The following is a 24,624-nucleotide window of genomic DNA, read 5'->3' on the forward strand; positions in this document are numbered from 1 at the left end:
CGCCCCCGACCACCGCCCGCTCTGCTACCACTGCGGCGAAGCCGGCCACGTGTACCGCCGATGCCCATACCGCGACCTGGGATGGCGAGGCTTCGCCGTGAACGCACAGCGCCCGAGGGAAGGTGAACGTCCCCGTGACATCGCCGACTACCTCGCCGCTACTCAGTGGAGCCCTCGACGACCGTCCCGTTCGCCGTCACCAGGCCGCTACCTGTCGCCGCAGCACCGACCATATAGCGGCCCAGCCCGGGGCCGCTCTGCGAGCCCATATCCGGAAAACTAAAAGCAGCAACCGATGGAGGTGCGGTTGCTGTTCGTCGAACTGACGAAGATCCTCCGCCGCCGACGAAGACGACGAAGAAACCATCTCGACGACCTAATGACGACACGCCGCCGTCCCGACGAAGTCAGGAAGCCAAGACTACACCGACGAAAGACGACTTGAAGAAGTGACGTTCCAGCTTCAATTCAACACGATGCAGCCGTGATCCGACGCCACGACCTAACTGCAACGCCCGACAAAGAACCACCGACCTTGACGTGCTTCTCGACGGCCACGCAGTCACTGCCTTAGTCGACACAGGGGCCGATTATTCCGTAATGAGTGGACACATCGCCGCCCAGTTGAAGAAGGTTAAGACTGCATGGGTGGGCCCCCAAATTCGGACCGCTGGAGGGCACCTCATTACGCCGACTGGAATCTGCACGGCAAGAATTACCATTCATCACCGGACTTACCCTGCCACTTTCGTTATCCTGCAACAGTGTTCACGAGACGTCATTCTCGGCATGGACTTCCTGAACCAACACGGCGCAATCATCGACCTGAAGTCGCAGTCAATAACGCTGTCGGAAGATCAAGCGATACCATCGGAGAGCCCTTGTAGTCACCACGCCTTGAGTGTGCTCGAAGATCAAGTAAGCATCCCGCCTCGCTCCAGCATCGTTATTTCGGTCGGCACCGAAACACCCGCTGACATAGAAGGCGTCATCGAAGGCGACCAACGTCTACTACTCGACCGTGAAATTTGCGTCGCAAGAGGGATCGCTCGACTGCACGGAGGAAACACGAGAGTGTTGCTGACAAACTTCAGCCAGGAGTTCAAGCACATCAACAAGGGCACGACGATCGCATTCATCAAGGAAATACAGGAAACCAGCGATGCCTTTGTCCTCTCGGATTCTGTTGCATCTACCCCGACGACCGTAGTTCCCGAGCCAGACTTCAACATAAATCCAAGTCTCCCCATGATTAAGCAGCAACAGCTCAGAAGTCTGCTTCGACGATACAAAGACTGCTTTTCGATGTCATCAAGGATTCGACAAACACCAGTCGCAAAGCATCGCATAATCACCGAAGAGAGCACTCGACCACTACGCCAGAGCCCTTACCGAGTTTCGACGCGAGAACGCGAAGCTATAAGACAAGTCGACGAAATGCTGCTCGACGACATCATCCAGCCGTCGAAAAGCCCGTGGGCGTCTCCAGTTGTTTTAGTGAAGAAAAAGGACGGAACCCTACGTTTCTGCGTCGATTATCATCGACTGAACAAAATCACGAAGAAAGACGTATACCCCTCCCACGGATAGACGACGCATTAGATCGGCTCTGCAATGCTAAATACTTCTCATCGATAGACCTCAAGTCTGGCTACTGGCAAATAGAAGTCGACGAAAGGGATCGCGAAAAGACCGCCTTCATCACGCCAGACGGCCTCTATGAATTCAAGGCTATGCCGTTTGGACTGTGCTCGGCGCCTGCAACGTTCCAGCGCGTGATGGACACGGTTTTAGCAGGATTGAAGTGGCAAACCTGTCTTGTTTATTTGGATGACGTCGTCGTCTTCGCCGGAAATTTCGACGATCACCTTAAGCGGCTTGCGACAGTATTAGAGGCCATCAAGTCATCAGGGCTCACCCTGAAGCCGGAAAAGTGTCGCTTTGCTTACGATGAGCTTCTATTCCTAGGTCATGTCATCAGCAAATCTGGAGTGCGCCCCGACCCGCAGAAGACAGCTGCCATCGCAAAGTTCCCGCAGCCAATCGACAAGAAGGCAGTGCGCAGATTCCTTGGCATGTGTGCCTACTATAGGCGCTTTGTCAAGGACTTTTCGCGCATCGCGGAGCCGCTAATACATCTAACGAAATCTGATGTCGAGTTCAATTGGGAAACGCCGCAGGCCGACGCATTTCAAGAACTCAAACGACGCATGCAGTCGCCACCGGTACTTGCACACTTCGACGAGGACGCCGATACTGAAATCCACACTGACGCCAGTAGCCTAGGCCTCGGTGCCGTCCTAGTCCAGAGGAAAGAAGGACTTGAACGGGTGATATCGTATGCTAGCCGGTCGCTGTCAAAAGCGGAAAGCAATTATTCTACGACTGAAAAGGAATGCCTCGCCATCATTTGGGCTACAGCTAAATTCCGCCCTTACCTCTATGGCAGGCCATTCAAAGTCGTCAGCGACCACCACGCGTTGTGTTGGCTAGCTAACTTAAAGGACCCTTCAGGACGGCTGGCGCGGTGGAGCCTCAGACTACAAGAATATGACGTAACGGTAATATACAAGTCCGGAAGAAAACACTCCGACGCCGACTGCTTATCACGCGCCCCAATCGATCCCCCGCCGCAAGACGACGTGGACGACGACGCCTTCCTTGGGATAATAAGCGCGGAAGACTTCACTAAACCGCAACGAGCAGACCCGGAACTAAAAGGCCTCGTCGAGTATTTGAAAGGGAACACCGACGTTGTCCCTAGGGCATTTAAGCGCGTGTTGTCTTCGTTCACGCTACGAAACAACCTGCTCGTGAAGAAGAACTTCTCACCAGTCCACGCCAGCTACCTTCTTGTTGTGCCGTCAGCGCTCCGTCCAGAAATACTGCATGCCCTACACGACGATCCAACCGCTGGGCACCTCGGATTCTGCCGGACGCTGTCGAGGATACAGGAAAAGTATTACTGGCCGCGTGTGACCGCCGACGTCGCCCGTTACGTCAAGACATGCAGAGACTGTCAACGACGCAAGACACCACCGACAAGGCCTGCAGGATTACTACAGCCGATCGAACCTCCTCGTCGACCATTCCAGCAGATTGGGATGGATTTGTTGGGACCGTTTCCGATGTCAACATCCAGGAATAAGTGGATCATCGTGGCGACGGACTATCTCACCCGCTTTGCTGAAACCAAAGCTCTACCAAAAGGCAGCGCAGCCGAAGTGGCGAAATTTTTCGTCGAGAACATCCTGCTGCGACATGGTGCGCCAGAAGTCCTCATCACCGACAGAGGAACGGCTTTTACAGCAGAGCTCACCCAAGCCATTCTGCAGTACAGCCAGACGAGCCACAGGAGGACAACTGCCTACCATCCGCAGACGAATGGTCTCACGGAGCGCCTGAACAAGACCCTCGCCGACATGCTAGCAATGTACGTCGACGTCGAGCACAAGACGTGGGACGCGGTCCTGCCGTATGTCACCTTCGCCTACAACACGGCGGTGCAAGAAACAACACAGATCACGCCATTCAAGTTGGTTTACGGCTGGAACCCGACGACGACGCTCGACGCCATGCTGCCGCACGTCACTGACGAGGAAAATCTTGACGTCGCTACCTATCTCCAGCGCGCCGAAGAAGCCCGACAGCTCGTCCGCCTACGGATCAAGACCCAGCAGCGTACCGACAGCCGACACTACAAGCTCCGACGACGCTTCGTCGAGTACCAGCCCGGCGACCGTGTTTGGGTATGGACCCCGATACGCCGGCGAGGACTCAGTGAGAAGCTGCTGCGACGTTATTTCGGACCCTACAAGGTCATCCGACGTATTGGCGCACTAGACTATGAGGTCGTGCCAGACGGCATTTCGCACTCACAGCGGCGCCGCGCACGATCTGAAGTGGTCCACGTGGTGCGCCTTAAACCATTTTACGGACGCTGATGAACTTCCTTTAGTTTGTTGTTTTCTTTACTACGAGTGCTTTTCTTTGTTACTTTCGTTTGTTCACAGCATCGGGTCGATGCTTTTTAAGAGGGGGGTAATGACACGTGTACTTATCTTTATCGGGCAACTACGTTTCGCCGCTTAACAACTGTAATCCCACAGCGAGGGACGCGCCTGCATGTATCCGACGTTTCTGGAAAGTTATCGACGCTTCTATCCGCGTATCTGTTGTCGCCGAACCTTGTGTTATCAGATTTCATCGCGTGACACGAATGGTGTAGAACTTTGTGGAAGACACGCGGGTCCCACCAGTTAATCTGGAACATTCGACGACTGATCTATAAAAGCCGACGCGCTTGACCCGCTGATCAGTTTTCCGACGATCGCCGACCGTGTTCGCCGCTATCGTTGTGCTATAAGTGTAGCCTGTTTTTGTGGGCACAGGTTCGCCCAATAAAAGCTAGTTTTGTATTCCACCGTATCGCTTCTTTCTTCACGTCACTACCACGTGACAATATAATAGTACATCTAAAGCGGACAAAATTGATAGGTTACACATGAATGTCAAAAAATATTGTAAAATGGAAATATATGTTTTGCAGAACCCTTGTAAAGAACGTAACAAATTCACGTAATATATAAAATGACGTATCCAATTTGTCCGCTTTCAATGATCCGATGGATCTCGTTTACAGAACCGCGATATCTGCTCTTGATGCATAGTTATGAATTTGTAAACTTCATGCTTCTATATTTTTTCCAAACTTTCGAATTTTTGAAAATCTTCTTAGCAAAATTCAAGACCTAAATAGAAATTCCGCCACCAACAGTCACTAGGACTTCACTTTCCCTCTCAAATGCAACAAATTTCATAAAAATCGGTCCAGGGGTTATCTCAGAAAAACGTTTGTGCGTTTTTACATGTATTTGAATAGGCCGCGTCGGAGTTGGGCCCGAGCTAAAGCTTCCTCTTATCCGCAGGCCAATGGCAACTGATCACTGAGATTCAAGGCCTTAAGTCTCAGTTACTAACAATTGACAAAGCAATATCCGATCTGAGCGTGCGCCATGACTAGCCTGGAGACCCACTACCAAAACCTAGCCCTTTTGCGTGCAGGTATAGAGAGCGTGAAGAGTGATGTTGGCCGGCGCAGCACGTACAATACAGAGGCTGGAAGCGCGTCTTGGTCATGCCGTAAACCATTCTCGGCGCAACAATCTAATTTTTATGGTATTGCTGAGTCTTCAGGGTCAAGTCGTTCGCGCAGTCGGAGGATGTAATCATCGGCCATTGCCGCAAACATATGAGCATCACGCTTGCATCGAAAGAAATTGAGCGAGCGCCCCGCTTGGGCAATCAAGCAGCTAATCGTAACCGCCCCATAAGAAATAGGGAAATTCACGTTTCATCAAACAAAAGATCTTTCTGACGGTCGCAAGTTTAAAGGAACGAACTTCAGCGTTGGCGAGGATTTTACATGTCCTGTTCAATTTTTCCGCAGACACCTCCTTGCATTCGCCAAAAGCAAATCGGCAACTTAAATCCCGCGCTTTAAAACTCTCTTCATGGCTAATAAGCGCTACGTTTTTCAAGAACGCACACAGAGTGTGAAAGAATTTCAATAGCCGCCAACTCGACTCGGGAAAGCCCTTTGCCCCACGGTATCGACACGAGCGAACCTTTGTTTTCCGTAATCTTTGACAACGCCCGCAAGTTCCTTGCTAAACGCGATATTTTCTCTAACATCGTGTTGACGTCTAACAGTAATTTGCTGATAATAACTGAAACCTGGCTGACTAACGATATTACCAATACTGAGGTCCTTGCTGATCTGCCGAATTTCCGCCTTTACCGGAAAGAGCACGAAATCTCACGAGGTGGTACTGTGCTAATATCCGCAAATCATCTTTTATCATGCTCGCTTGCAGCCATTGAAAATGACTTGGAAATAACATGGCTAATCTGCCACGCTTAACCGCAGACTGTTGTTCTCTTGGGCGTTTGTTACAGACCGCCACAGAGCACTCCTGATTTTTCGCATAAACTTAATAACACCTTGAGCGAACTTAGTGAAAAACACCCTAACGCAGGGATCCTGCTTTTCGGTGACGTTAATTTTAAACAAATGAACGGGACTAACCATAGTACTTTATTCATAGGAAATGATGCTGTTGAAGAATTTGTAAATGTGTGCCTTAATTTGAGTCTAACTCAACTTGTACTAGAGCATACGCGGGTTACAAAGGACACCTCTAACGTACTAGACCTATACTAACCGGGCATCCTGACAGTTTATCATCCATAACTTACCTCCGTGAGGTAAGCGATCATAAAGTAATCTATGCCACCTTCACCTTCAACCCATGTGACAACAAAAAATTGAAAATTGTGTGCCGGTATTATAAAGGGAACTGCGAAGCGGTTAATATGGAGTTAGGCGACCTATTTTCAACCTTTGAGACATTAGTTATGCGCTCACCTCAAGAAAACTGGCCACTATTTAAAAAAGCAAATAATGAACTCGTAAACAAACCTACACCAAGAATGACAATGACTACCGATGAAAATAAGGCATGGTTCACCAAAGCTCTAAAGACTCTTGAAAACCAAACAAAACGTCGCTTCCGGCTAGCCACACGTCTTGGAAGCGCCGAGGCATGGTCAAAATACTACATGGCAAAGAAGGTCTACCTGAGTGCCGTTTCCGCTGCTAAAATATCTTTTTATAACGTCGACCTACTCCAGCTACTTACTCGAAATCCTCGGCAGTTCTGGCGCATATTAAATCCTCAAGAAGCTCGTATTATCACCGTCGAAAATGCAGCAGGCGACACCGCCACGGACGCCGAGTGCGCTGATATTTTAAACACAGAATTTTTTTCCGTCTTTACAAAAGAAAATACCACTCCAGACTTTCCACTACCTACTAACATAACATCGCATATGCCACCCATTGTATTTTCGATAGATGGTATATTGTCAGTCCTTAAAAAACTAATTATGTACTTCTTCTGATGTATACGAAATTAACTGAAAGATCCTATTGAATATTAAACACATATCCGCGACACGTTTCAATATGTTGTTCTCGCAATGATTGTCTACAGGTGCCTTACCGGATGATTGGAAGATGGGAAAGGCCGCTCCAGTATTTAAACGAGGCAACAAAGACACCCTCTTAAACTACCGCCCCATTTTATTAACTAGTGTTCCTTGCAAAATCATGGAACATGTCATATACTCGCATATCATGGATGTTTTAGACTCGCTAAACTTCTTTTATTCTTCTCAACACGGTTTTCGTAAATGGCTTCCATGTGACACACAACTAGATATCAGCCTTAATAATCTCGTCGTTAATCTTGATAACAACTTTCGAACCTATGCCATCTTTTTAGACTGCTCTAAAGCCTTTGACACAGCGCCTCATAACCGCTTAACAAAATTATCGAGATTGAACTTCGATCCCAACGTAGTACAATGGATAAAAGAATTCCTCACTAATTTTTGCCAGATCGTCCTTATCAATAACTTCGCCTCCGAACCCCTCCCTGTCACTTTAGGCGTCCATCAAGGCTCAGTCTTAGGACCGCTTCTTTTCCTAATATATATTAACAATCTTGCGCTGCATGCATCTTGTCCTATTCGCATGTTCGCTGACGACTGTGTGATTTATCGTACTGTGACTAACATCTCTGACCAAGCATCTCTCCAGAATGACCTTAATAACATGCAGAACTGGTGCAACCATTGGCAAATGGCCTTGAATCCTAACAAGTGTCATTTTATTTCGATTTGCCGCCGTCGTAATCCTTATCTTTCTACTTACATAATTGCAAACGTCACAGTAGAATCAGTTTAGCCTGTAAGTACTTAGGCGTAACGCTGTCCCACGGGCACTGCTGGAATGCACATGCGACTAACGTAATTTCGTCAACGAGCGAGACCCTTGGGTTCATCAGACGTCACCTTCGTCATGCTTCACAGCACGTGAAACCGCTCTAAAAAATTAAATTCTGTGATTTAACGTGCCAAAACCATTTTCTGATAATGTGGCACGCCGTAGTGGAGGACTCCGGAAATTTCGGCCACCTGGGGCTCTTTAACGTGCACCTAAATCTAAGTACACGGGTGTTTTCGCATTTCGCCCCCATTGAAATGCGGCCGCTGCGGCCTGGATTCGACCCCTGATCTTGTTCTCAGAGCCCCCAACGCCATAAAACTACTCGCATTCAAATTATTTGTCAGACCACAACTGGAATATACCGCCGCCATCTGGAACCCTCATCAAATATATATCATCAATGCACTGGAGTAAGTTCAGAATCATGCGGCTAGATTCATCCATTCTTCATATTCATATAGCATCAGCATTTCACTCTTAAAGACAGAATCTAGCTTGACATCTTTTGATTTTCGTCGTCGTATCGCCACGCGTTCCCGTTATCACAAACTTTTTTGCAGCTCGCTAAGCCGCCCAGTTTACATCGCGCCATCATCTTCACGCATGTCACAGCGCACCAGCCACCAACTCCAAGTTTCTCGTCCTCGAACACGAACTGTTACTTTTCAAGCTTAATTTTTTCCTCGAGCTGCAAAAGACTGGAACGGCCTTCCCTTCAATGTCGCTGCCATCACATGTCCTTCAAGATTTCTGCAAACTGTACAAACTTGTATTTCGCCGTAACACCTGCCTTTGCTTGTGTATACATGTTAGCGATTCCTTATGTAGCACCACGAATGGGGTCTTTAAGGTAATAAAATGAAATGAAATAGAGTCATGGAATAAAAGCCGATGGAAGTTATAGCGCTTATCCTGTCACCTGTCCTTGTTTCTTCATACTCAGTTGTGCGAAAGCAAGACAAGAATACGATGCACCAACTTGCCCATTCAGCGACCCTTGTTATCTTCATTTCTAATTCAACGCACCCTTTATGTATCTTCCCACGTAACCCTAAATGTCATTGATTCGCTCATCACCGCTTTAGTTGGCAAAGCACGTTCAATGTGCTTGTGTACACCACAAATCGCTCCACATGAAATTCGTACCCTCTTCAGTGGTTTTGTCGCGTCGTCGGGGCCAAGCGCCAGAGTGTGCAAAATCCTGAAATTCAAGCTACGCAGGCAAGAAAGACTTCATCGTCAACTTGTTATAACTCAATTGCGCATGCAAACTGATTCGTGGTCACTGGACCAGACATTGCGCACGTACTCACTTCTGCTCTCCCAGAGGACGGAATGTAAGTGGCAAGCTCAGGTAATGCGGCTCAGGAGCCACCGACCCAAAAAAAGAGCCTTTGTATCGAAACGCTGTGCAGATGACAGAACAGGTGTATTTTCCAAGGAACATCCACGACGCACTGTCATTAAGGTACAAGTTTGCCGAGGAAAAGTGGAGACCTAGGATCTACTTACTCTCGTGAGACAGATGTCCAAGTTCGCATCGGAAGCAGCAGCTCCCCGCATTGTTTTGGAGGGTTTCGACGTAGTAGTCCGCTCTAAGGAAGCATGAAGAAACTCTCACTCTTTACGTCGACAGGCAACCATTTACTTCTCTGAACTAACTCGGCAACGGGCAGCACTATACAAATGAAGTTTAGTTGCTTTGTTCACAGCAAACGAAGAAGTCGGTTCTTTACTGACCTGTCATAAATTTCTCAATATTTAGTGCTGGTGCCCGGGAGAAACGATTGAACTTAAATTTGAGGCAACGATGTCAACAGACATAGACAGCACAACAAGCTTGGGAAAACCAACGACGATCCTTGGCCAAGAAACGGTAGACGAGGTGCGCCTTCAACAAGGACTAGGGACGCCACAAAGAATCGAAACCGACACCACAACTCAAGTCCCATCGCGGGAAGCGAACTGTAAGCACAGATGCTGCGATGGAATTGCGCCAACTGGAAAGAAGCTCTTTGAAAAGTCAAGTGACTAAACTAATTTCTGAAGTGGACTTATCCTTGCAGAACCACGTAGACAAAGGAGCTCTTAATGTCTTCTCTGCGAGGCTGAGCGCCCTCGAAATACAGCTAAACGAGGTGGACGCAGCCATCGAGCTTTTAGTACAAGACCAAGGCGCAGAGGAAAATTATGTACGGACCGTAGAATACAACAACCGTATCGTCGCACAGATGGCAAAAGTTCGCCAGAAAGCAGAACTGTGAAAAAACGAGCAGATATAGCAGCGACGCAGAAGCAGACCAACGGCCCTCCGGCGGTGGTCGATTCAACGTGGCGCCGCCGTGGAGCGTATGGTGCACGAAGCGGTGCACAAAACGACGGCCTCTCCAACGCTGATAAATTTTTGTACTTGTAATCGGCGCATTCGGGAAAAGCCACAGCGGCCATTACAGGCATTCACGTGACCGGAGCAAATTACACCACTGTCATCGAACTTCTAAAAGAGCGGTCCGGTCGACAATATGGGCTGATCCAAGAACACCTGATTTAGTTGCTCGACTTGACACCTGTAGGGAACACAAAGGAGCATATCGATATCGGTCTACGTCGACTCTGTAACCACCTGCAACGCAACGTCACTGGTCTCACGGCGCTTAGAGTCAAAGCAGACAGTTACAGTGCCCTGCTCTCCTCCGCACTCCTCCAAATGCTGCCTTATGATCTTGTTGTCGGATACCATAAAGTACTTCCTACTGCAAGCAAAGATTACGGGCCCAGCACCAAGACATTTCAAGTTTTTTAGAAAACAGAAGTGGAGAGCCGGGAAAACGCAGTAAAAAGGGCTAATCTCGAAGCCAGATAATAAAGCCCAAAACATCGAGACAAAGAAAAGAGTGAACCTCAGAAAGTGTCAGCAGCTTTGCTTTTTTCTGCGGGTAATTCAAAGCAGTCCGATCCGTGTGAATTCTGTGCTGCAAAGAATGATGCGACTCACGAGTGTAAGGCACAGATCTCACTGGAGGAAAAGAAGAAAAGACTCACTGCGGCTGGTGGTGCTTCCGGTGCTGCATGAAATGGCGCACTTTAAGGGAATGCCGCAGCAAAAGAATAAAATGCAAGGAATGCGGCAGAAGGCATCTGACTCAGATGTTTAACCCGAAATGGAAGCTACCCGAGAACAGAGCAACAGGGTTGCACTTTTCGACAGAAAAGAGGTCTTAAAAGGTACCAAAGGCACTGCTCCAAACCGTTCAAGTATGGATACAAGGACGAAGAAGAGCCCTGATACGCCTCCTCTTTGGTAGAGGTAGCCAACGAAGCTTTGTCGATAAAAACCTGTCACTCGAACTGCAACAAGAGGTCGCAGGTGAAGAGGACATCACAATCTACGTATTCGGGGAGGAGGAAACAAAAAGGGAAGCGCAGAAGAGTAATAATTTGAATAAGAAGTTATAAATACGACCTTAAATAGCACTCTATTGAAGTTCTGGAATTACCGGAGATCTGCTCTAATCGGCTTCACGTTTCTGAGCCCATCCTAAAAAGTGCAAGCGGACATGGATGAACTGACACCAGCATATTTCCCAGGGAGCGAGATTCACATTCTTATCGGTGCTGACTATTACTGGACTTTCGTGCGTGGTGAAGCCAAGAAGCTGCAAAGCGCACTAGTCGCGGTAAATACCGAATTTGGCTGGAGACTGCAAGGAGCAATTCCCATGAGTAACTCAGCTGCTTGCTCCTTGACCGTGGCAGTTCTTCGTGCCAAAGTGTGGGTTGGCACAAGGAGGAGCTTAAGAAGCTTAATTCGTTTTGGGAACTTGAGAGAATCGTAATTATCGACTCTTGTGCTCAAACGAACGAAGATAGCAAAGAAGCGATGGGCACATTTTCGGCATCGGTGAAGAAAACAGACAAGCGCAATGATGTAGCACTACACTGGAAACCCCTGAACGTACAACTCGCCGACAAGAAAGCTCTTGAAGAGAAGCGCTTGACTAGCCTCACAAAGAACTTATTGAAAGATGAAGCGTACTGATCAAGTTTGACAAAGCTATCCGTCAAAACCTGGAACAAGGGTTTACAGAACAACTCCCATCGACAGAAATACACAACGACGCAAGTAAGTATACTACATGCCTCTTCGTCAAGTCTATAGGCCTGACAGCCTTTCGACAAACATTCTAGTCGTACTTGATGCATCGTCTCAAGATGCAGTTTGTATATCTCTGAACGAATCCCTAGAACGGGACAAAACTTGAATTAAGCTTTGCTTAAGATGTTGCTGAACTTCAGAATTCATCGTATTGGATTAAATGCAGACATTGAAAACGCATTTCTGTAAATTTCGATGCAAACGGTGAATCGCGATGCCCTCCAACGAATGAAGACCCAGAGCCTCCTATTGAAGTCTGGACAATGACACGGGTTCCTTTTGGTGTGGCAAACAGTCCATTCTACCTCTCAGCCACCATGCGTCATTATCTATTGTGGGGATGCGCGACTCTCGCGCGTCCCCTGATGTTTTTCCCCAATAGCGCGTCTCCTGTAATCCGGCTTCGCGGCGTGGCCTGGCGCCCGCGGCGGTCGGAGTGGCTGAGGCGCAGTACGAGAGATGGCGCGAGTGTTGCACTGCTAACGCCACCTACAGGCGGGGTTACTTGGGCGCCGCAAGACAAGGCGCTCTCTCTTGGGTTCGGGACAGCAAGCAGTACGGACGTGCCGTGCCGCGCGTGCGCCGATCCATGCTTCTGTGAGACCGTCTCGCGTGTCCGCCTTGGAACGCGCCACCATTCGCGTGACCGTACGCGCGAACGACCAGGCGTTGGGATTCAGCATGGGGCGAACATATTCGCTCGCTATCCGGTCGCGGTGAGTCGGACTTCCTAGATTTGTCGCGCGCCCATCGGCATGTTTTCTGAATAGCAACTCGGCTAGCAGGCATTGATCTCTGAAAGGTGCAATAAATGCCTTTGTGATTGTTTGCACTACTGTGTTGTCGTTCCTTTGTCCCAAGAGCACGAGAGGAGAACCCCACACCTTCTACGACCGGAAATTATCCAGAAATAAGAGTCATAAGCAAGAGCCTTTACGAAGGTAGCCTCATAAGAGCAGCGAACAGAGTGCAGCAGGCTGCCGACTGCTACCAAGGCGCACTACGTGTCGTGAATCGAGCAAGCATTGCACTTCGCAAGTGGAGCTCAGATTCGAAGAAGTTGCAATTATTCAACAACGAGGGAACCGGATGCGGGCTTGACTACGGGGAATGGAGAGCAGCAAGTGTCTCACGGGTCCTCAGACATTGATGGGATAAGGAGCGAGATCATTTGGCATTTTCGATGGAGGCCATCTAAGATTTCCTAGACCGAAACAGCAACACAAAACAACTGATTCTTCAGGCATCGGCTCGTATATATGACCCAATTTGTCTTATCTTTCTTGTCACAGAGAAAACAAAGTTGATGCTCCAATCACTGTGGAAATTGGGTATTGAATGACATGCTCCTCTGCCTAAAGAAGTCAAAGCAGGCTGGACGCAGTGGCACAACCAGCTACACTATTTGACGGACGTAACAGTGCCTAGATAACATCGTAGCTTACCTAACGATATACGTAGCTGGAAGGAAGTACATATTTTCACAAATGCCAGCCGCAAAGCTCACGCGCAGTTGAATATTTGTGCATCTCCATGGTCAAGCAAACAAAGGTGACCCTAATCCTTTCAAAGTCCCGAGTACCACCGATTTAGACAACTTCTTTTCCAAGACTGGAATCAATGGCCATGATGATAGGTGCTCGACGGAGAATATATTTGAAGTGGTCCCTCACTCTAACAATAGCCAAATTGTATCCGTGCATAGATTCAACTATAGAGCTCCATTACGCGCCAGGTAACGTACAACAATGAAAGCCCTTGGTTCGCCAACAAAGTCTGGAAATTGAGCTGCGAACGCATTCAGACATCAGGAATAACTGTTCTGAGATCGAAAATCCTGCCGACCTTTTAACAAGGGGAGTCAGTCCTAGGGCACTAAGTCGAGTTTAGTGGAGTGGACCTGTCTGGCTTTCACAGCCATCTACTTCCAATGAAGGCATCGGTGGCATGACCATCGCAGCAGAGAATATAACACTTCGCGTTCACATCGTAAGTATAAAGGAATCTGTCTTCTACAAAATTGTAACTCCCTCTCTAGATTGGTTAGAGTGACAGCCTGGGTTTTATGATTTTTCTACAACGCCAGGCACTCCATCCAGATATACTAGTGACCTCTTACGACAGAGGAAGTTCAGAAGACACACATTTGCTTAATTCTTCAAGCACAATTTGATGCCTTCCAAGGGGAACTCCAATGTTTTCGCCGCTCGACACGCATGCCAAGCCATTCCCCGATACATGATCTCAGCTTTATCTATGACGACGATGGAGTGCTGAGTGGGAGCAAGGTTCAATGCAGCCGAGTTGTCCTACAACGTGAAGCACCCTGTTGTCCTCCCATCGAGACATGTCTTCACAGAACTAACGATCAGCAAAACCCACCACCGCCTCTTCCACGCCGGTGCACTGGAGACTCTTGCCGAACTGAAAGAACAGTACTGGATCGTGCGGGGAAGGCAAATGGCGAAAAAGGTGCTGAAGAAATGTGTGACTTGCAACCGTTTTAACAGCCGAACTGCTACTGAGCCAGTCGCTCGTTTGCCTCGTGAGAGGGTGACACAAGCTCCACTCTTTGATGTTACCGGTGTAGACTTCGTGGGACCACAGAACACGAAGGATCAAGAAAAATAACGGAAAATGTTACATCGTTACTTTCAAGTCTGCAGTGACTCGCGCAATAGACCTTGAACTGGTGACCGAAATGTCCACCTCAAGCTTCCTGATGGTGTTCTAAAAATTTATCTCATGAAGAGAAGTTTGTCGAGTCATCTTTTCTGGCAAGCGCCACGACATTCGAGCGTGCTTCTAAGAATCTAAGGTTACTGTGGACGACAATAAGAATAGAAAAAAATTCACAACTTCTTCACAGTCAACCAGATCCGCTAAAAATTTATAGCTGAGAAAGCTGCTTGGTGGGGAGGATTCTGGGAAAGAATGCTTAACTCCTTGGAAACGTCATTGAAGAAGGTCTTGGGAAACAGCTACTACAATATCGAGGAGCTCACGACAATACTAATTGAAATCGAAGCTGCCACCAACTTTCAACCCCTGATCTACATCTATACGGAGGCGAACGAACTTGAACCTCTAGCACCATCGCACTTTCTGTTAGGAAAGCGACTGACCACTCTTCCTGACAGCGGTTTTTCTAGAGAGGTGGCTCATCCCCCTGGTCAATTCACTCGTCGCTGGCGCTACCGACAAAGGATGGCCGACCACTTTTGGCGTCACTGGCAAAAGGAGTGGCTGCCGAGTCTCCAGTCAGCAGATTTCGCTCTGCCAAATACGTCAAGCGCACTGAAGAAAGAAACTCTCGTTTTAGTCCATGAACACTATCTACCAAGGCAACTGAAGTGCAGAAGGCAGAAGTGCTCCTTGGATGAGACGGAAGAATCATAGCCTCCATGGCGCGCATGCCCAATCGAGCCACACCGAGAAGACCGATTCAACTGCTGTACCCCATGGAACACACGGACGAATAACCTGAAGCTCATTCTGGTGGAGTAAAAAGAAACTGTCAACTTTAGCCTCACTCTTTTCGCCAACGGGCAACACTACACCCCTCCCAACTCGCTCGGCAATGGGCATCACTAAAGAAATAAACTTCAGTTGTTTTGTTCGCCTCGAGTTCAGACAGTTCTCTTTTGATCTGTCGTAATTTCCTCAGAGCACGCCGCAAGATCTCGGTCAAACGCATTGCTGAGTACTTGAGCGCTAACTCTGTGCTATACCGGCTGATAAGGAAGGTGCGTTCTGTCTGCTTACAACAGAAGTGTTTGGTGCCAAAGCCAGCAACACGGTTGCAACAGTATTCGAGCGCCACAACGGAGTGTCAGAGCGCAAGGTAAAAACCTCAGCTGTTCAGCTTTGCAAGAAATACAGTCTTCAGAAACTAAGGAAAAACAACAGTAAGAGGGACCACCTGATGGTTCTGTTAAGTGCGAAAACACATAACATTGACATTCCCCTAAAGGGGATCATATCACAACAGGAATCCTGGCAGAAGCGAGTAACCCGTTTTCTACAAGCTTCAGCAAGCTGAAGTGCCCGGCAGGTAATGACGTTTTCCTAATAAGGAATTCTGAGGAAGTAATCGACTTCTTAATGCTAACCCCGGCAAAAGTCACCAAGCCTTTTCAATAGACAAAAGAGATCTTTATTACTCCATTCCCCATAAAGACTTGTGGAACAGTCTATTGACGAATACGGACCCATAAGGTTCCAGAATGACGTTTTCCTGCGCAGTGCAGGGGCGTAGCCGGGGGTGGGGGGGGGCTTATGGCGCTTCAGCCCCCCCCCCCGAAATTTTTTCGTGCTGTCATGCGCCGCCGACCAAAACAGCTCCCCGCGCCGGAAATCATGCTCGATTTTGTCTAGAATGTCCTTCTCATGCTTGAAAAGACATTTTAGCGCGAACATTGCGAAATAGGGCTGGATTTTCAGGCAAGGCCCCTGAATCGGGAGTCGCATATCGTAACGCAAGGCGCCCCACCGAGCACAAAGTCTCAAGGGCGTTTTGCTGGCGAGCATGCTCGTCTCGGTATCTCGCGGAGGCCGCGAAATCTACGGAGCGTTTCGATTTCAATTCTGAAACCTTATGGGCATAAAGTTCTCATAACCTTTTCATGCGAAAGCTGTATTGACACTTCAAAAGTCGGGCTTTTTCAATTCCGGAACTTTGTAGGTTTAAGGCTGTTATAAACATTTGACGCCGAAGGTTCATTGATTTTTCTAAAGTTGTACGTCGGACCGTACAAAGAGACAAGCCAAATCAACACACTATCAGACAAGTTGACAAAGCACGCAGCGAAGTCCAATGAGACGAAGCCATAGAATAATGAAACAACCAAGCATTGTGGTGGTTCATTTGTGCCGTCATGGTACAGAAAAGAATATCAATTTTTTTTGCCTGCGCCAAAGCATCAACGTCAAGACACTAAAGCCAGCAAAGGCAACTAATTTCTTATTTATTTTTCTACTTGTACATTTATTCGCGAGGACACATTGAGCCAGTTTTTCTTCTTTTTCTTTTTTTTTTCTGGCTACCCGCGGGTTGCCGATCCAGCGAGAGCGCATGCTTTTTCTCGTGTTGCATCGACCACCGCGCTGCGCACTTCGATGCGCGTTCGTTTATCTCTCGCCGACTGCATTTTCGCATGGCAGAGTTTTCGACGCTTTCTGTCTAGGAGACGAGAAAAAGAAACAATGGTCGCTCGCCGCCATCACTGTGGGGTTTTGACGGATTGCAACGCGTTCTCTTGGGCGCAACCTCGCCAGAAAATTTTGTCTCGCCGGAGTAGGATACCGAACAGTATGCCTATGGTTTCTGTGGATCAAGCGTCTCACGTCTTCTTCGATATTCCTTCGGTAGCCACACTAGGTGCCCAAAGTAGGCATTCGATTGTGGCCAACATGCTTTCCTTTGCGTTGCTTAATTTCGGCGCCCACGCCCCACAAAAGAAAAAAAAGACATTGTTGCGGCGCAGCGAATTGTCGTATGGCGAAAGTTCAGTGATCTGTGAATCTGTGGCTGCATAACATGTTTATTTGCCTTATTTGACGCATTATATATAGTGACTTTTTCTTCGATACATAGGTTTATTGGAGACTTATACGTATATTTAAATCTTTTGCTGCGAGGTTTTGTGTATATACGCAGTGATCGCTGTATCCAGTGACATTTTTTTTTGCCCTTTATCACGCTATATCTTCACATTTGTATATTCCATTGTATCTTCGCATTTCTAGTGTACGAGGGCGAGTCAAATGAAAGTGAGCCAACCCGCCCCGCGCAGTACTGGTTCGGTTCATAATTTGCGGAGCATGCCCATAGCACACAGGCATCTCATTTTCAAAAGTGACATGCAGGGGGGAGCCTAAATGTTCTTTATTGCTCTCATACACTGGGTTGAACATGGTTGCGTGACATAATGGACACTCCAAAAATTGAACAGCGTGATGTGGTGAGGTTTTTGACAGATGAAGTTTCCAAAAAAGAAATTAGTCGCCGTATGGCTCCCGTGTGCGTTGAACATCGCATTTAATTGGCCACTCTGAAGCGTTGGAGCAAACGGTTCAAAGAAGGACGTGAAAGTTGCAAAGACGATCCATGGCCGGGCCAAAGCCACCGTGCAACCGCACCCAACACAATTGCAAAAGCTGATTAGACAAGAACGGAGGATAAGCATAGATGAACTGGCAGCGCGTGCTAGCATCAGTCACGGTTCGGGTCACAGCATAATTCATGAACTTCTCGGTTATCGGCTCTTGTGTGCGCAGTGGATGCCCACGATTTTGAACCATTGTCAAAAGACGGAGAAGTTCGGCGCTGCCTTGACTCATACGGTATCACGACGGGGGTGACCACTTTTTGTCTGCAATTGTGACCGAGGACGAATCATGGTGCCGCTACTACTAGCCTGAAACACTACGGCAAAGCTTACAGTGGAAATATTTGAATTCGCCATCATCAAGGAAAGCAAAGGCCGTCATTTCCGCCGGAAAGATGTTGTTGACTTTTTTTCGATTATCAGGGACCATTATTGATCGAATTTGCTAAACCTGGAGAAACTATCAATCGTTTCCGATCGGTTGTCGGATCGGCTGGATCGGCTGCGTGTCGCAATCAAGAACAAACGACATGGACAATTTAGCGATGGGATCATCTTGCTCCACGACATTCCCCGTCCGAACGTCGCTGATGTGGTTAATACAAAACTGGCAACGTTCAAGTGCTAAACGCTGCAACTTCCGCCATACAGCCCAGATTGTCGCCTTGCGGCTTCCACATTTCAGAGCATTTGAAAAAACTGCTTAAGAGAACCAGATTCGTGTCGGACGATGACGTGGAGTCAGTTAGAGATTTTTGAAGCAGCAACCCAAGGACTTTTCTGAGACGGGAATTACGCGACTCTTTAGTGAGTGGTACAAATGCCTAAATGCTCATGGAGACTACTTTTAAATAAAGTACTCCGTTTGTCATATATTCGCATTGGCTCACTTTCATTTGACTCGCCCTCGTATATTTTGCAGAACTCCTGCTTTTTATACATGTGCTCTCTGTTGTTGCCACTATAATTTCGGAACAATTACTCGCAATACACGATCAGTGGCAGCTGCTCCTGCGCAATATATGCTAGCCAAGGACAGCGTCGTTGAAATTTTTTTCCTGGTCGTTGCATATTAAACAAGGTTTTTGAGTGATAGAGAGAGAGAGAGACATACAAATGAGAGAAAAGCGGGGAGGCTAAAAAATTTTCATTATAAATTTTTTCTTGAACTTGTACCTTTCATGGCCTCCACATTTTTCATATCAGCGGCATGCACTGCTTTGCTGGTTTCAAAGTGATGTGGTTCTAAAGTTCATGTGACATTTGCTTCACTTATTAAATATACAGAAAACATGGGAACTTGATATCAGTTATTTCGGGCACAATTTTGAGACATGCGAGTGTATTGTTTATGAAAAAATACATACTTGTCTTGAATTCGTTTGCAGTATCTTTGGCAATGGCAACGCAGTTATTATTAATCTTTAATGTATTTGATCACTCGAATATTTCTTGAAGGAGGAAGCCAAGCTGCAAAGTGAGCGCCCCCCCCCCCCGAACGAAATTTCTGGCTAAGCCACTGAACAGTGGTCATATTCTAGAAATTTTAAGCTTTTATCTCGTGTCAAATTTCATCTGCTGAGAAGATGTCATTTACTTACAGAAAAAAGGAATATGCATAGGCTCTTGCATTGCGCCCATACTCAGCAATTCCGTTTCTTCCAGATTCGACGCAAACCTCTCTAGCAGACCCTTGCAGACGAAAGTCTTCGGTTATGTTGATGGTTTTTGTTTGTTACTGAGTGCTCTTCAGATGAAGTGGAGAGTCAGGATACCACCATCCTGCTAACTCTTAAGGAGTGTCTAGCTCTCATTGAAATCACCTATGAAATCCCACAAGAAGGTACCATGCAGTTTCTCGACCTTCGTCTGTCTTGTTCAGTATACTGAACAAGTGAACAGCAAGTGTGCCCTGTAGAGCACGCTTGCTGGAGCTATGAACTGCGCTCTAGTAAGCCTTCCCTACAGTACACTTCAATGCATTTCAATCTGATAAAATGAGAGATAGCCAAACTTTCCTTTAAAAATTCCCAGAAAATGTCGTGTCAACATGCTTTGTTCGCTACCTTTAAAGCGCAAAGCCAGCGGTTGTCCAAAGCAGGCTGTCCGATATCACTGCAGGTGCTAGTGGCAGAATGCTGAAACATTCTCGGAAGCGCAAATGGCAGGAGATCGAAGCAGCGGCCGCTGGTAGTAAAACGAGTGTAATGCCATATATTCACAGCGTTTCCCACCATTTGTAAAAGGTCGCACAAAGAGCGAACATCCGAGTCGTTTTCTCCATTCCTGATAAGCTTGGCAGGCTTTGCACAACTTACGAACCCCAAGAAGGAAATGCAACAAGTGCGTGAAAAAAGACATTTGAACAGGCTTGTTGATTGCACTCGAGAGGTGGTATACAATTTTCCCTTGTCATGCAAAGGTACTGAAACTGGACAGAGCGGAAGATGTATTAATGATCGTTTGCGTGAGCATAGTCACCAATGTTAACAATACAATTTCATAAAGTGGGTTCCTTGCCATGCATGGCAAGACGTGGATGCAAACCAGTTTTTAAAGAGTGCGTGATCATAGGACGCAGTCAAAATCAACTAACGCGGGAGATTTTTGAGGTCGATGCCATCACCAAATGGCAATGGGTGTGTGTGAGTACGCCCTCCTTATCTATATCAGGCAAGCAACTTGACTTTCTAAGACATACAGCACGTGTTCAGTGATCTGCAGTCGGTGTTTCTTGTAAAGTTATTCTTTGATTCATTTTGTCATGTGTGCTACGGAGCGGCCAGATAATGTGCATAGGGCCATGGAACAAACCAGTTGGAAGTTAGGGCTCATCCTTTCACCTGTCCCTGTTCCTTGGTACTCAAACTGAGTTGCGCTAAAGCCAGACAAGTATATGTTGCACCAGTTCGCTCATTGAGCGATACTGTACATGTTTTTCATTCTAGGATTTTTTTAATAAATCTTAATAAGCCGTTATTTTTCTTTGAAACATCTGTAGCTAGCTTGTAGCGTTAACCACACTTTTAACGGATCTTTTTCTATAAATTTGTTACCTGCTTTTCTTTCCGCCATTACGTCAAACGTGTCTTGCTTATTTCGACTGCTGAATGGTTCTTGCTTCTGTCCACTTCAAGTAGAAGCGCTTCTGGAAGGTGTAGGTCGCATATAGGTCTCACCGATTTAACCCTTTGGCATTCCAATAGGATGTGCTGAGTGGTCGCCGCATTTTTGCTGCATCATACACATGCCTGATCTAGCTGTGAATATTTGCTACGGTTTGTTTGGGAGTTTAGGCAACCAACTCGAGCCTTAAATGGCAAGTCTGTTTCCTTCGTGTTATTGTACACATTTTACCTTGAAACTTCTTCATATAAATCTTGTTAATCTCTATGTTCTTTTTAAGGATGAAATGTTTTTACCTCCCGTTGTTGGCCACCTTCAACTTACTTTGAACCAAAGGTCAGAGCCATTACCCGGGCACTCCAGACGAAAACGGACGGAGAATATCCGTGTATCGTTGCGGGAACAAAACGAGCTCACCCGTGCAACCAGTCAGAACTGCAGAAACTACGGTCTCTGGGCACCAACCCTTTATACAGGACCGGATTACACACACTAGTTACTGGCCAAGCAAAGTACAAAAAAAGAACTCAGCGCCCTTCCACTCTGTGAAGAAGGATGGCCAGCGAAGCTGTGTATGTGGGTCTCTTTTAATGGCGAACAGCACCTCCGCCGTGGGTCTGCCTGGCATTGCACTAACTTCGGGATCGGCACCATGTATGGGTAGTGCTTAACACCTGCTTCCACTCCGCCGCGGGTAGGCCCGGCATCGCACTATTTGCGGAATCGGCCCACGTGTGGGGTTTCTCGCTTACGACACGAAAATTTCCTTGGACGTAGATGTATATATCTTCACTGTAAAACTATTGCTTCCGCGTTCTTCCTAATGTTTGTTCGCCATACTACGGAAGCTGTAACTTCTAGTACGCGGAAGCTTTATTTTTAATTTCCAACAGCGCGTGCAAAAGGCAAATACACGGGCACCATACAGTTCATTGTGATGTCTTGGCGCTGAGTCAGGGCTGCTTGTGCTCTTTTCAACGCCGGTGGACCATGAGTTCCGCGGCGAGGGTTTAGATTCGCTTCGTGAGATGGTGCCATGGGGCATCACCAAGCCGGCGGCGTCCGGTGCACCGTGGACAATCCACATAAGTTGTGACGTCAGGAACAAAGAAGCGTGTAATACGATCGTAGGTACCCTACGGCAATGTCATGATGCGTATGTTAAAACGAGGATGGTATTTATACTCCAGCGAATAAGTGGTAAATCTTGATTAAGTTGGACAGTGATAAACTTTACAGAACGTCGCACTGTTTCTGCGTAGCGTAAACTGCTACGAGGAAAGTGCTGGCGAAAGTTGGCCGGTCCCTGCAACAGTGCAGTCGGACCCGACGCCTCAAAGTGCGAGCTGTCGAGAAGAAAGAAAACGAGGAAGCGGCACGTGGTGCACGCACCGAGCGTTTCGAAGATATGGCTGCATTTGGAAGTGGAGTAGGATGTGTGCGATCGTGGCCGTGTGGTTACAGCATCGGGCGGCTAGCATTCAAGGCAGAGGCTCAATTCTACCGTCGGTCACACATCATTTTCTGTGACCATTTTTATTAAAGTGAGGCAGGAAAAGGAACCTACCTGCCAACCCCTAAGTGCCAATAATGAGGCAAGAAACATTAATACGCCTACATTCGAGGTGTCGTCGACTGCGGTGCGAGCTCGGCCGACCCGAATGTGCTTGTTTCGCCAGTGGCGGGGATGCCTTGAAGTTGATTGGGCCGACAGTTGTGCAGCGGGCGGCGCTCCGGCAGAACTGCCGTTTGCTTTTGACGCCCATCTCCCGGAAAACGTTCTACAGTTCTGAAGGCCACGGAGGAAAAGCGCTCTTGCGTGTTGGATAAACATTGCCCATTGTTACAACTGCAACATAATGCGTTGTTTGGAGGTTCGAGCGTGTGTACCCATGTAAGCCAACTTGCACCGTGCGTGTGAACAAGTGTCTCCCACGGGGTCGATCGCGACTAGCATAAGAGGGGAAAAAAGACTTACTTTGGCTCCTTCGCGCGCGAGGAGTTATTCCCCATAACTTTTGAACATGATGACGAATCTTTGTGCGAATATGCTCTATATTGGAGCATAAGCAGGGACACTAATAAAACCATCGGAGGACTGCTGTTTCGCCCAGAAGGCGAGCAAGAGTACTCATGTAAGACTCGATTACAACTCACCGCATCCATGCTTTTCCGCGGGCCCGCAGTGGAGAGCGACCGCAGGCGGGGTGGAATAGCGCCTTCCGACTTGCCGGAGTCCGTAGGCGCTCCGCTCATCGCGGTCGACGTGGAAGTCGCGGGAGTCGCGGCTTCTTGACGAAGCGCCGGCTTGGCCAGCCGTCCCACCGCTTGTGAAGTGCGCCGGCTCACGGCGACAGAGGCGGGCTCCGAGCTGCCGAACGCGGCGCCAACGGTTGAACGTCTCCCACGCTGTCCTCCCGCGGTCGCATCGTGTGCCGTCAGCCGGCGCGTGATCGTGGCTCGGTGCTACATGAATGGCAGTTCGGGAAACATCAAATGACTGACGGTTTCATTGAAGTGGCCATCGCTGTGGTGGCCCCGAACGTCGTCAAATTGGCGCCACATGGGTCGCAATGAATATATATACACGAACTAGAAGTGACATAACCTTTCGCATATGTACGTAAACTATGATTACTCCTCTTCCTGGCATGTGCGTCAGAGAAGCCACAGTAAACAGGTCTGCTAAAAGCCCCTCTCAGTGCAAGCTCTATTTTGCTCCCTCGTTCTGTCCTTGTATCCAGTAGTCAGATGGCGACAGCAGGAGTAAGCCGTTTCAGCGTGATTATTAAACTAAGTGCAAACCACATGGGTTGCACTGAATATATATACACGAACTAGAAGTGACATACCCTTTCGCATATGTACGTAAACTATGATTACTCCTCTTCCTGGCATGTGCGTCAGAGCAGCCACAGTAAACAGGTCTGCTAAAAGGCCCTCTCAGTGCAACCCTATTTTGCTCTCTTGTTCTGTCCTTGTATCCAGTCAGATGGCGACAGCAGGAGTAAGCCGTTTCAGCGTGATTATTAAACTAAGTGCAACTATATGCATGGAGCTAATAGTGAACGGTCAACGTGTATTTGTAAAGCTTTCCAGCGCCTTTGGCATCTTGTATAAGTAGGCCGAATACCGAATTACCAAACGCTGGTAGCAACATCTTGTGACGCTTCATCTTACCGCAATATCTTATCAAGAAATTTTCGTGTTGCATAATTGATCTTTTCGAAAAAGAAGAACACATTAAAAGTAGCGTATTGCAAAAATAAGAAAAAATCTTCCTCCAACGGCGAAGTAGAATTCGCGTCGTTAGTAAAGCAATAAAGGTGGTTAGTTGGGGGACGTTCAGGATTGTTTTGCGCTTAGTGTTGCACTGACGA

At 47.7% G+C, this 24,624-nt stretch overlaps 1 protein-coding gene across 1 annotated transcript in view; it reads right to left on the reverse strand.

Moving 5' to 3' along the window:
- LOC142574404 (uncharacterized) overlaps positions 1-24,624 on the reverse strand; it is a 155,333-nt gene that overhangs the window by 44,738 nt on the left and 85,971 nt on the right. The window contains exon 3 of the mRNA XM_075683495.1: positions 23,402-23,710. Coding sequence (XP_075539610.1) covers positions 23,402-23,710 — 309 coding nt within the window. The remainder of the gene's footprint in view (positions 1-23,401; positions 23,711-24,624) is intronic.

Source organism: Dermacentor variabilis, chromosome 3, assembly GCF_050947875.1.
Source record: "Dermacentor variabilis isolate Ectoservices chromosome 3, ASM5094787v1, whole genome shotgun sequence".
NCBI classification, from domain to species: Eukaryota; Metazoa; Arthropoda; class Arachnida; order Ixodida; family Ixodidae; genus Dermacentor; species Dermacentor variabilis.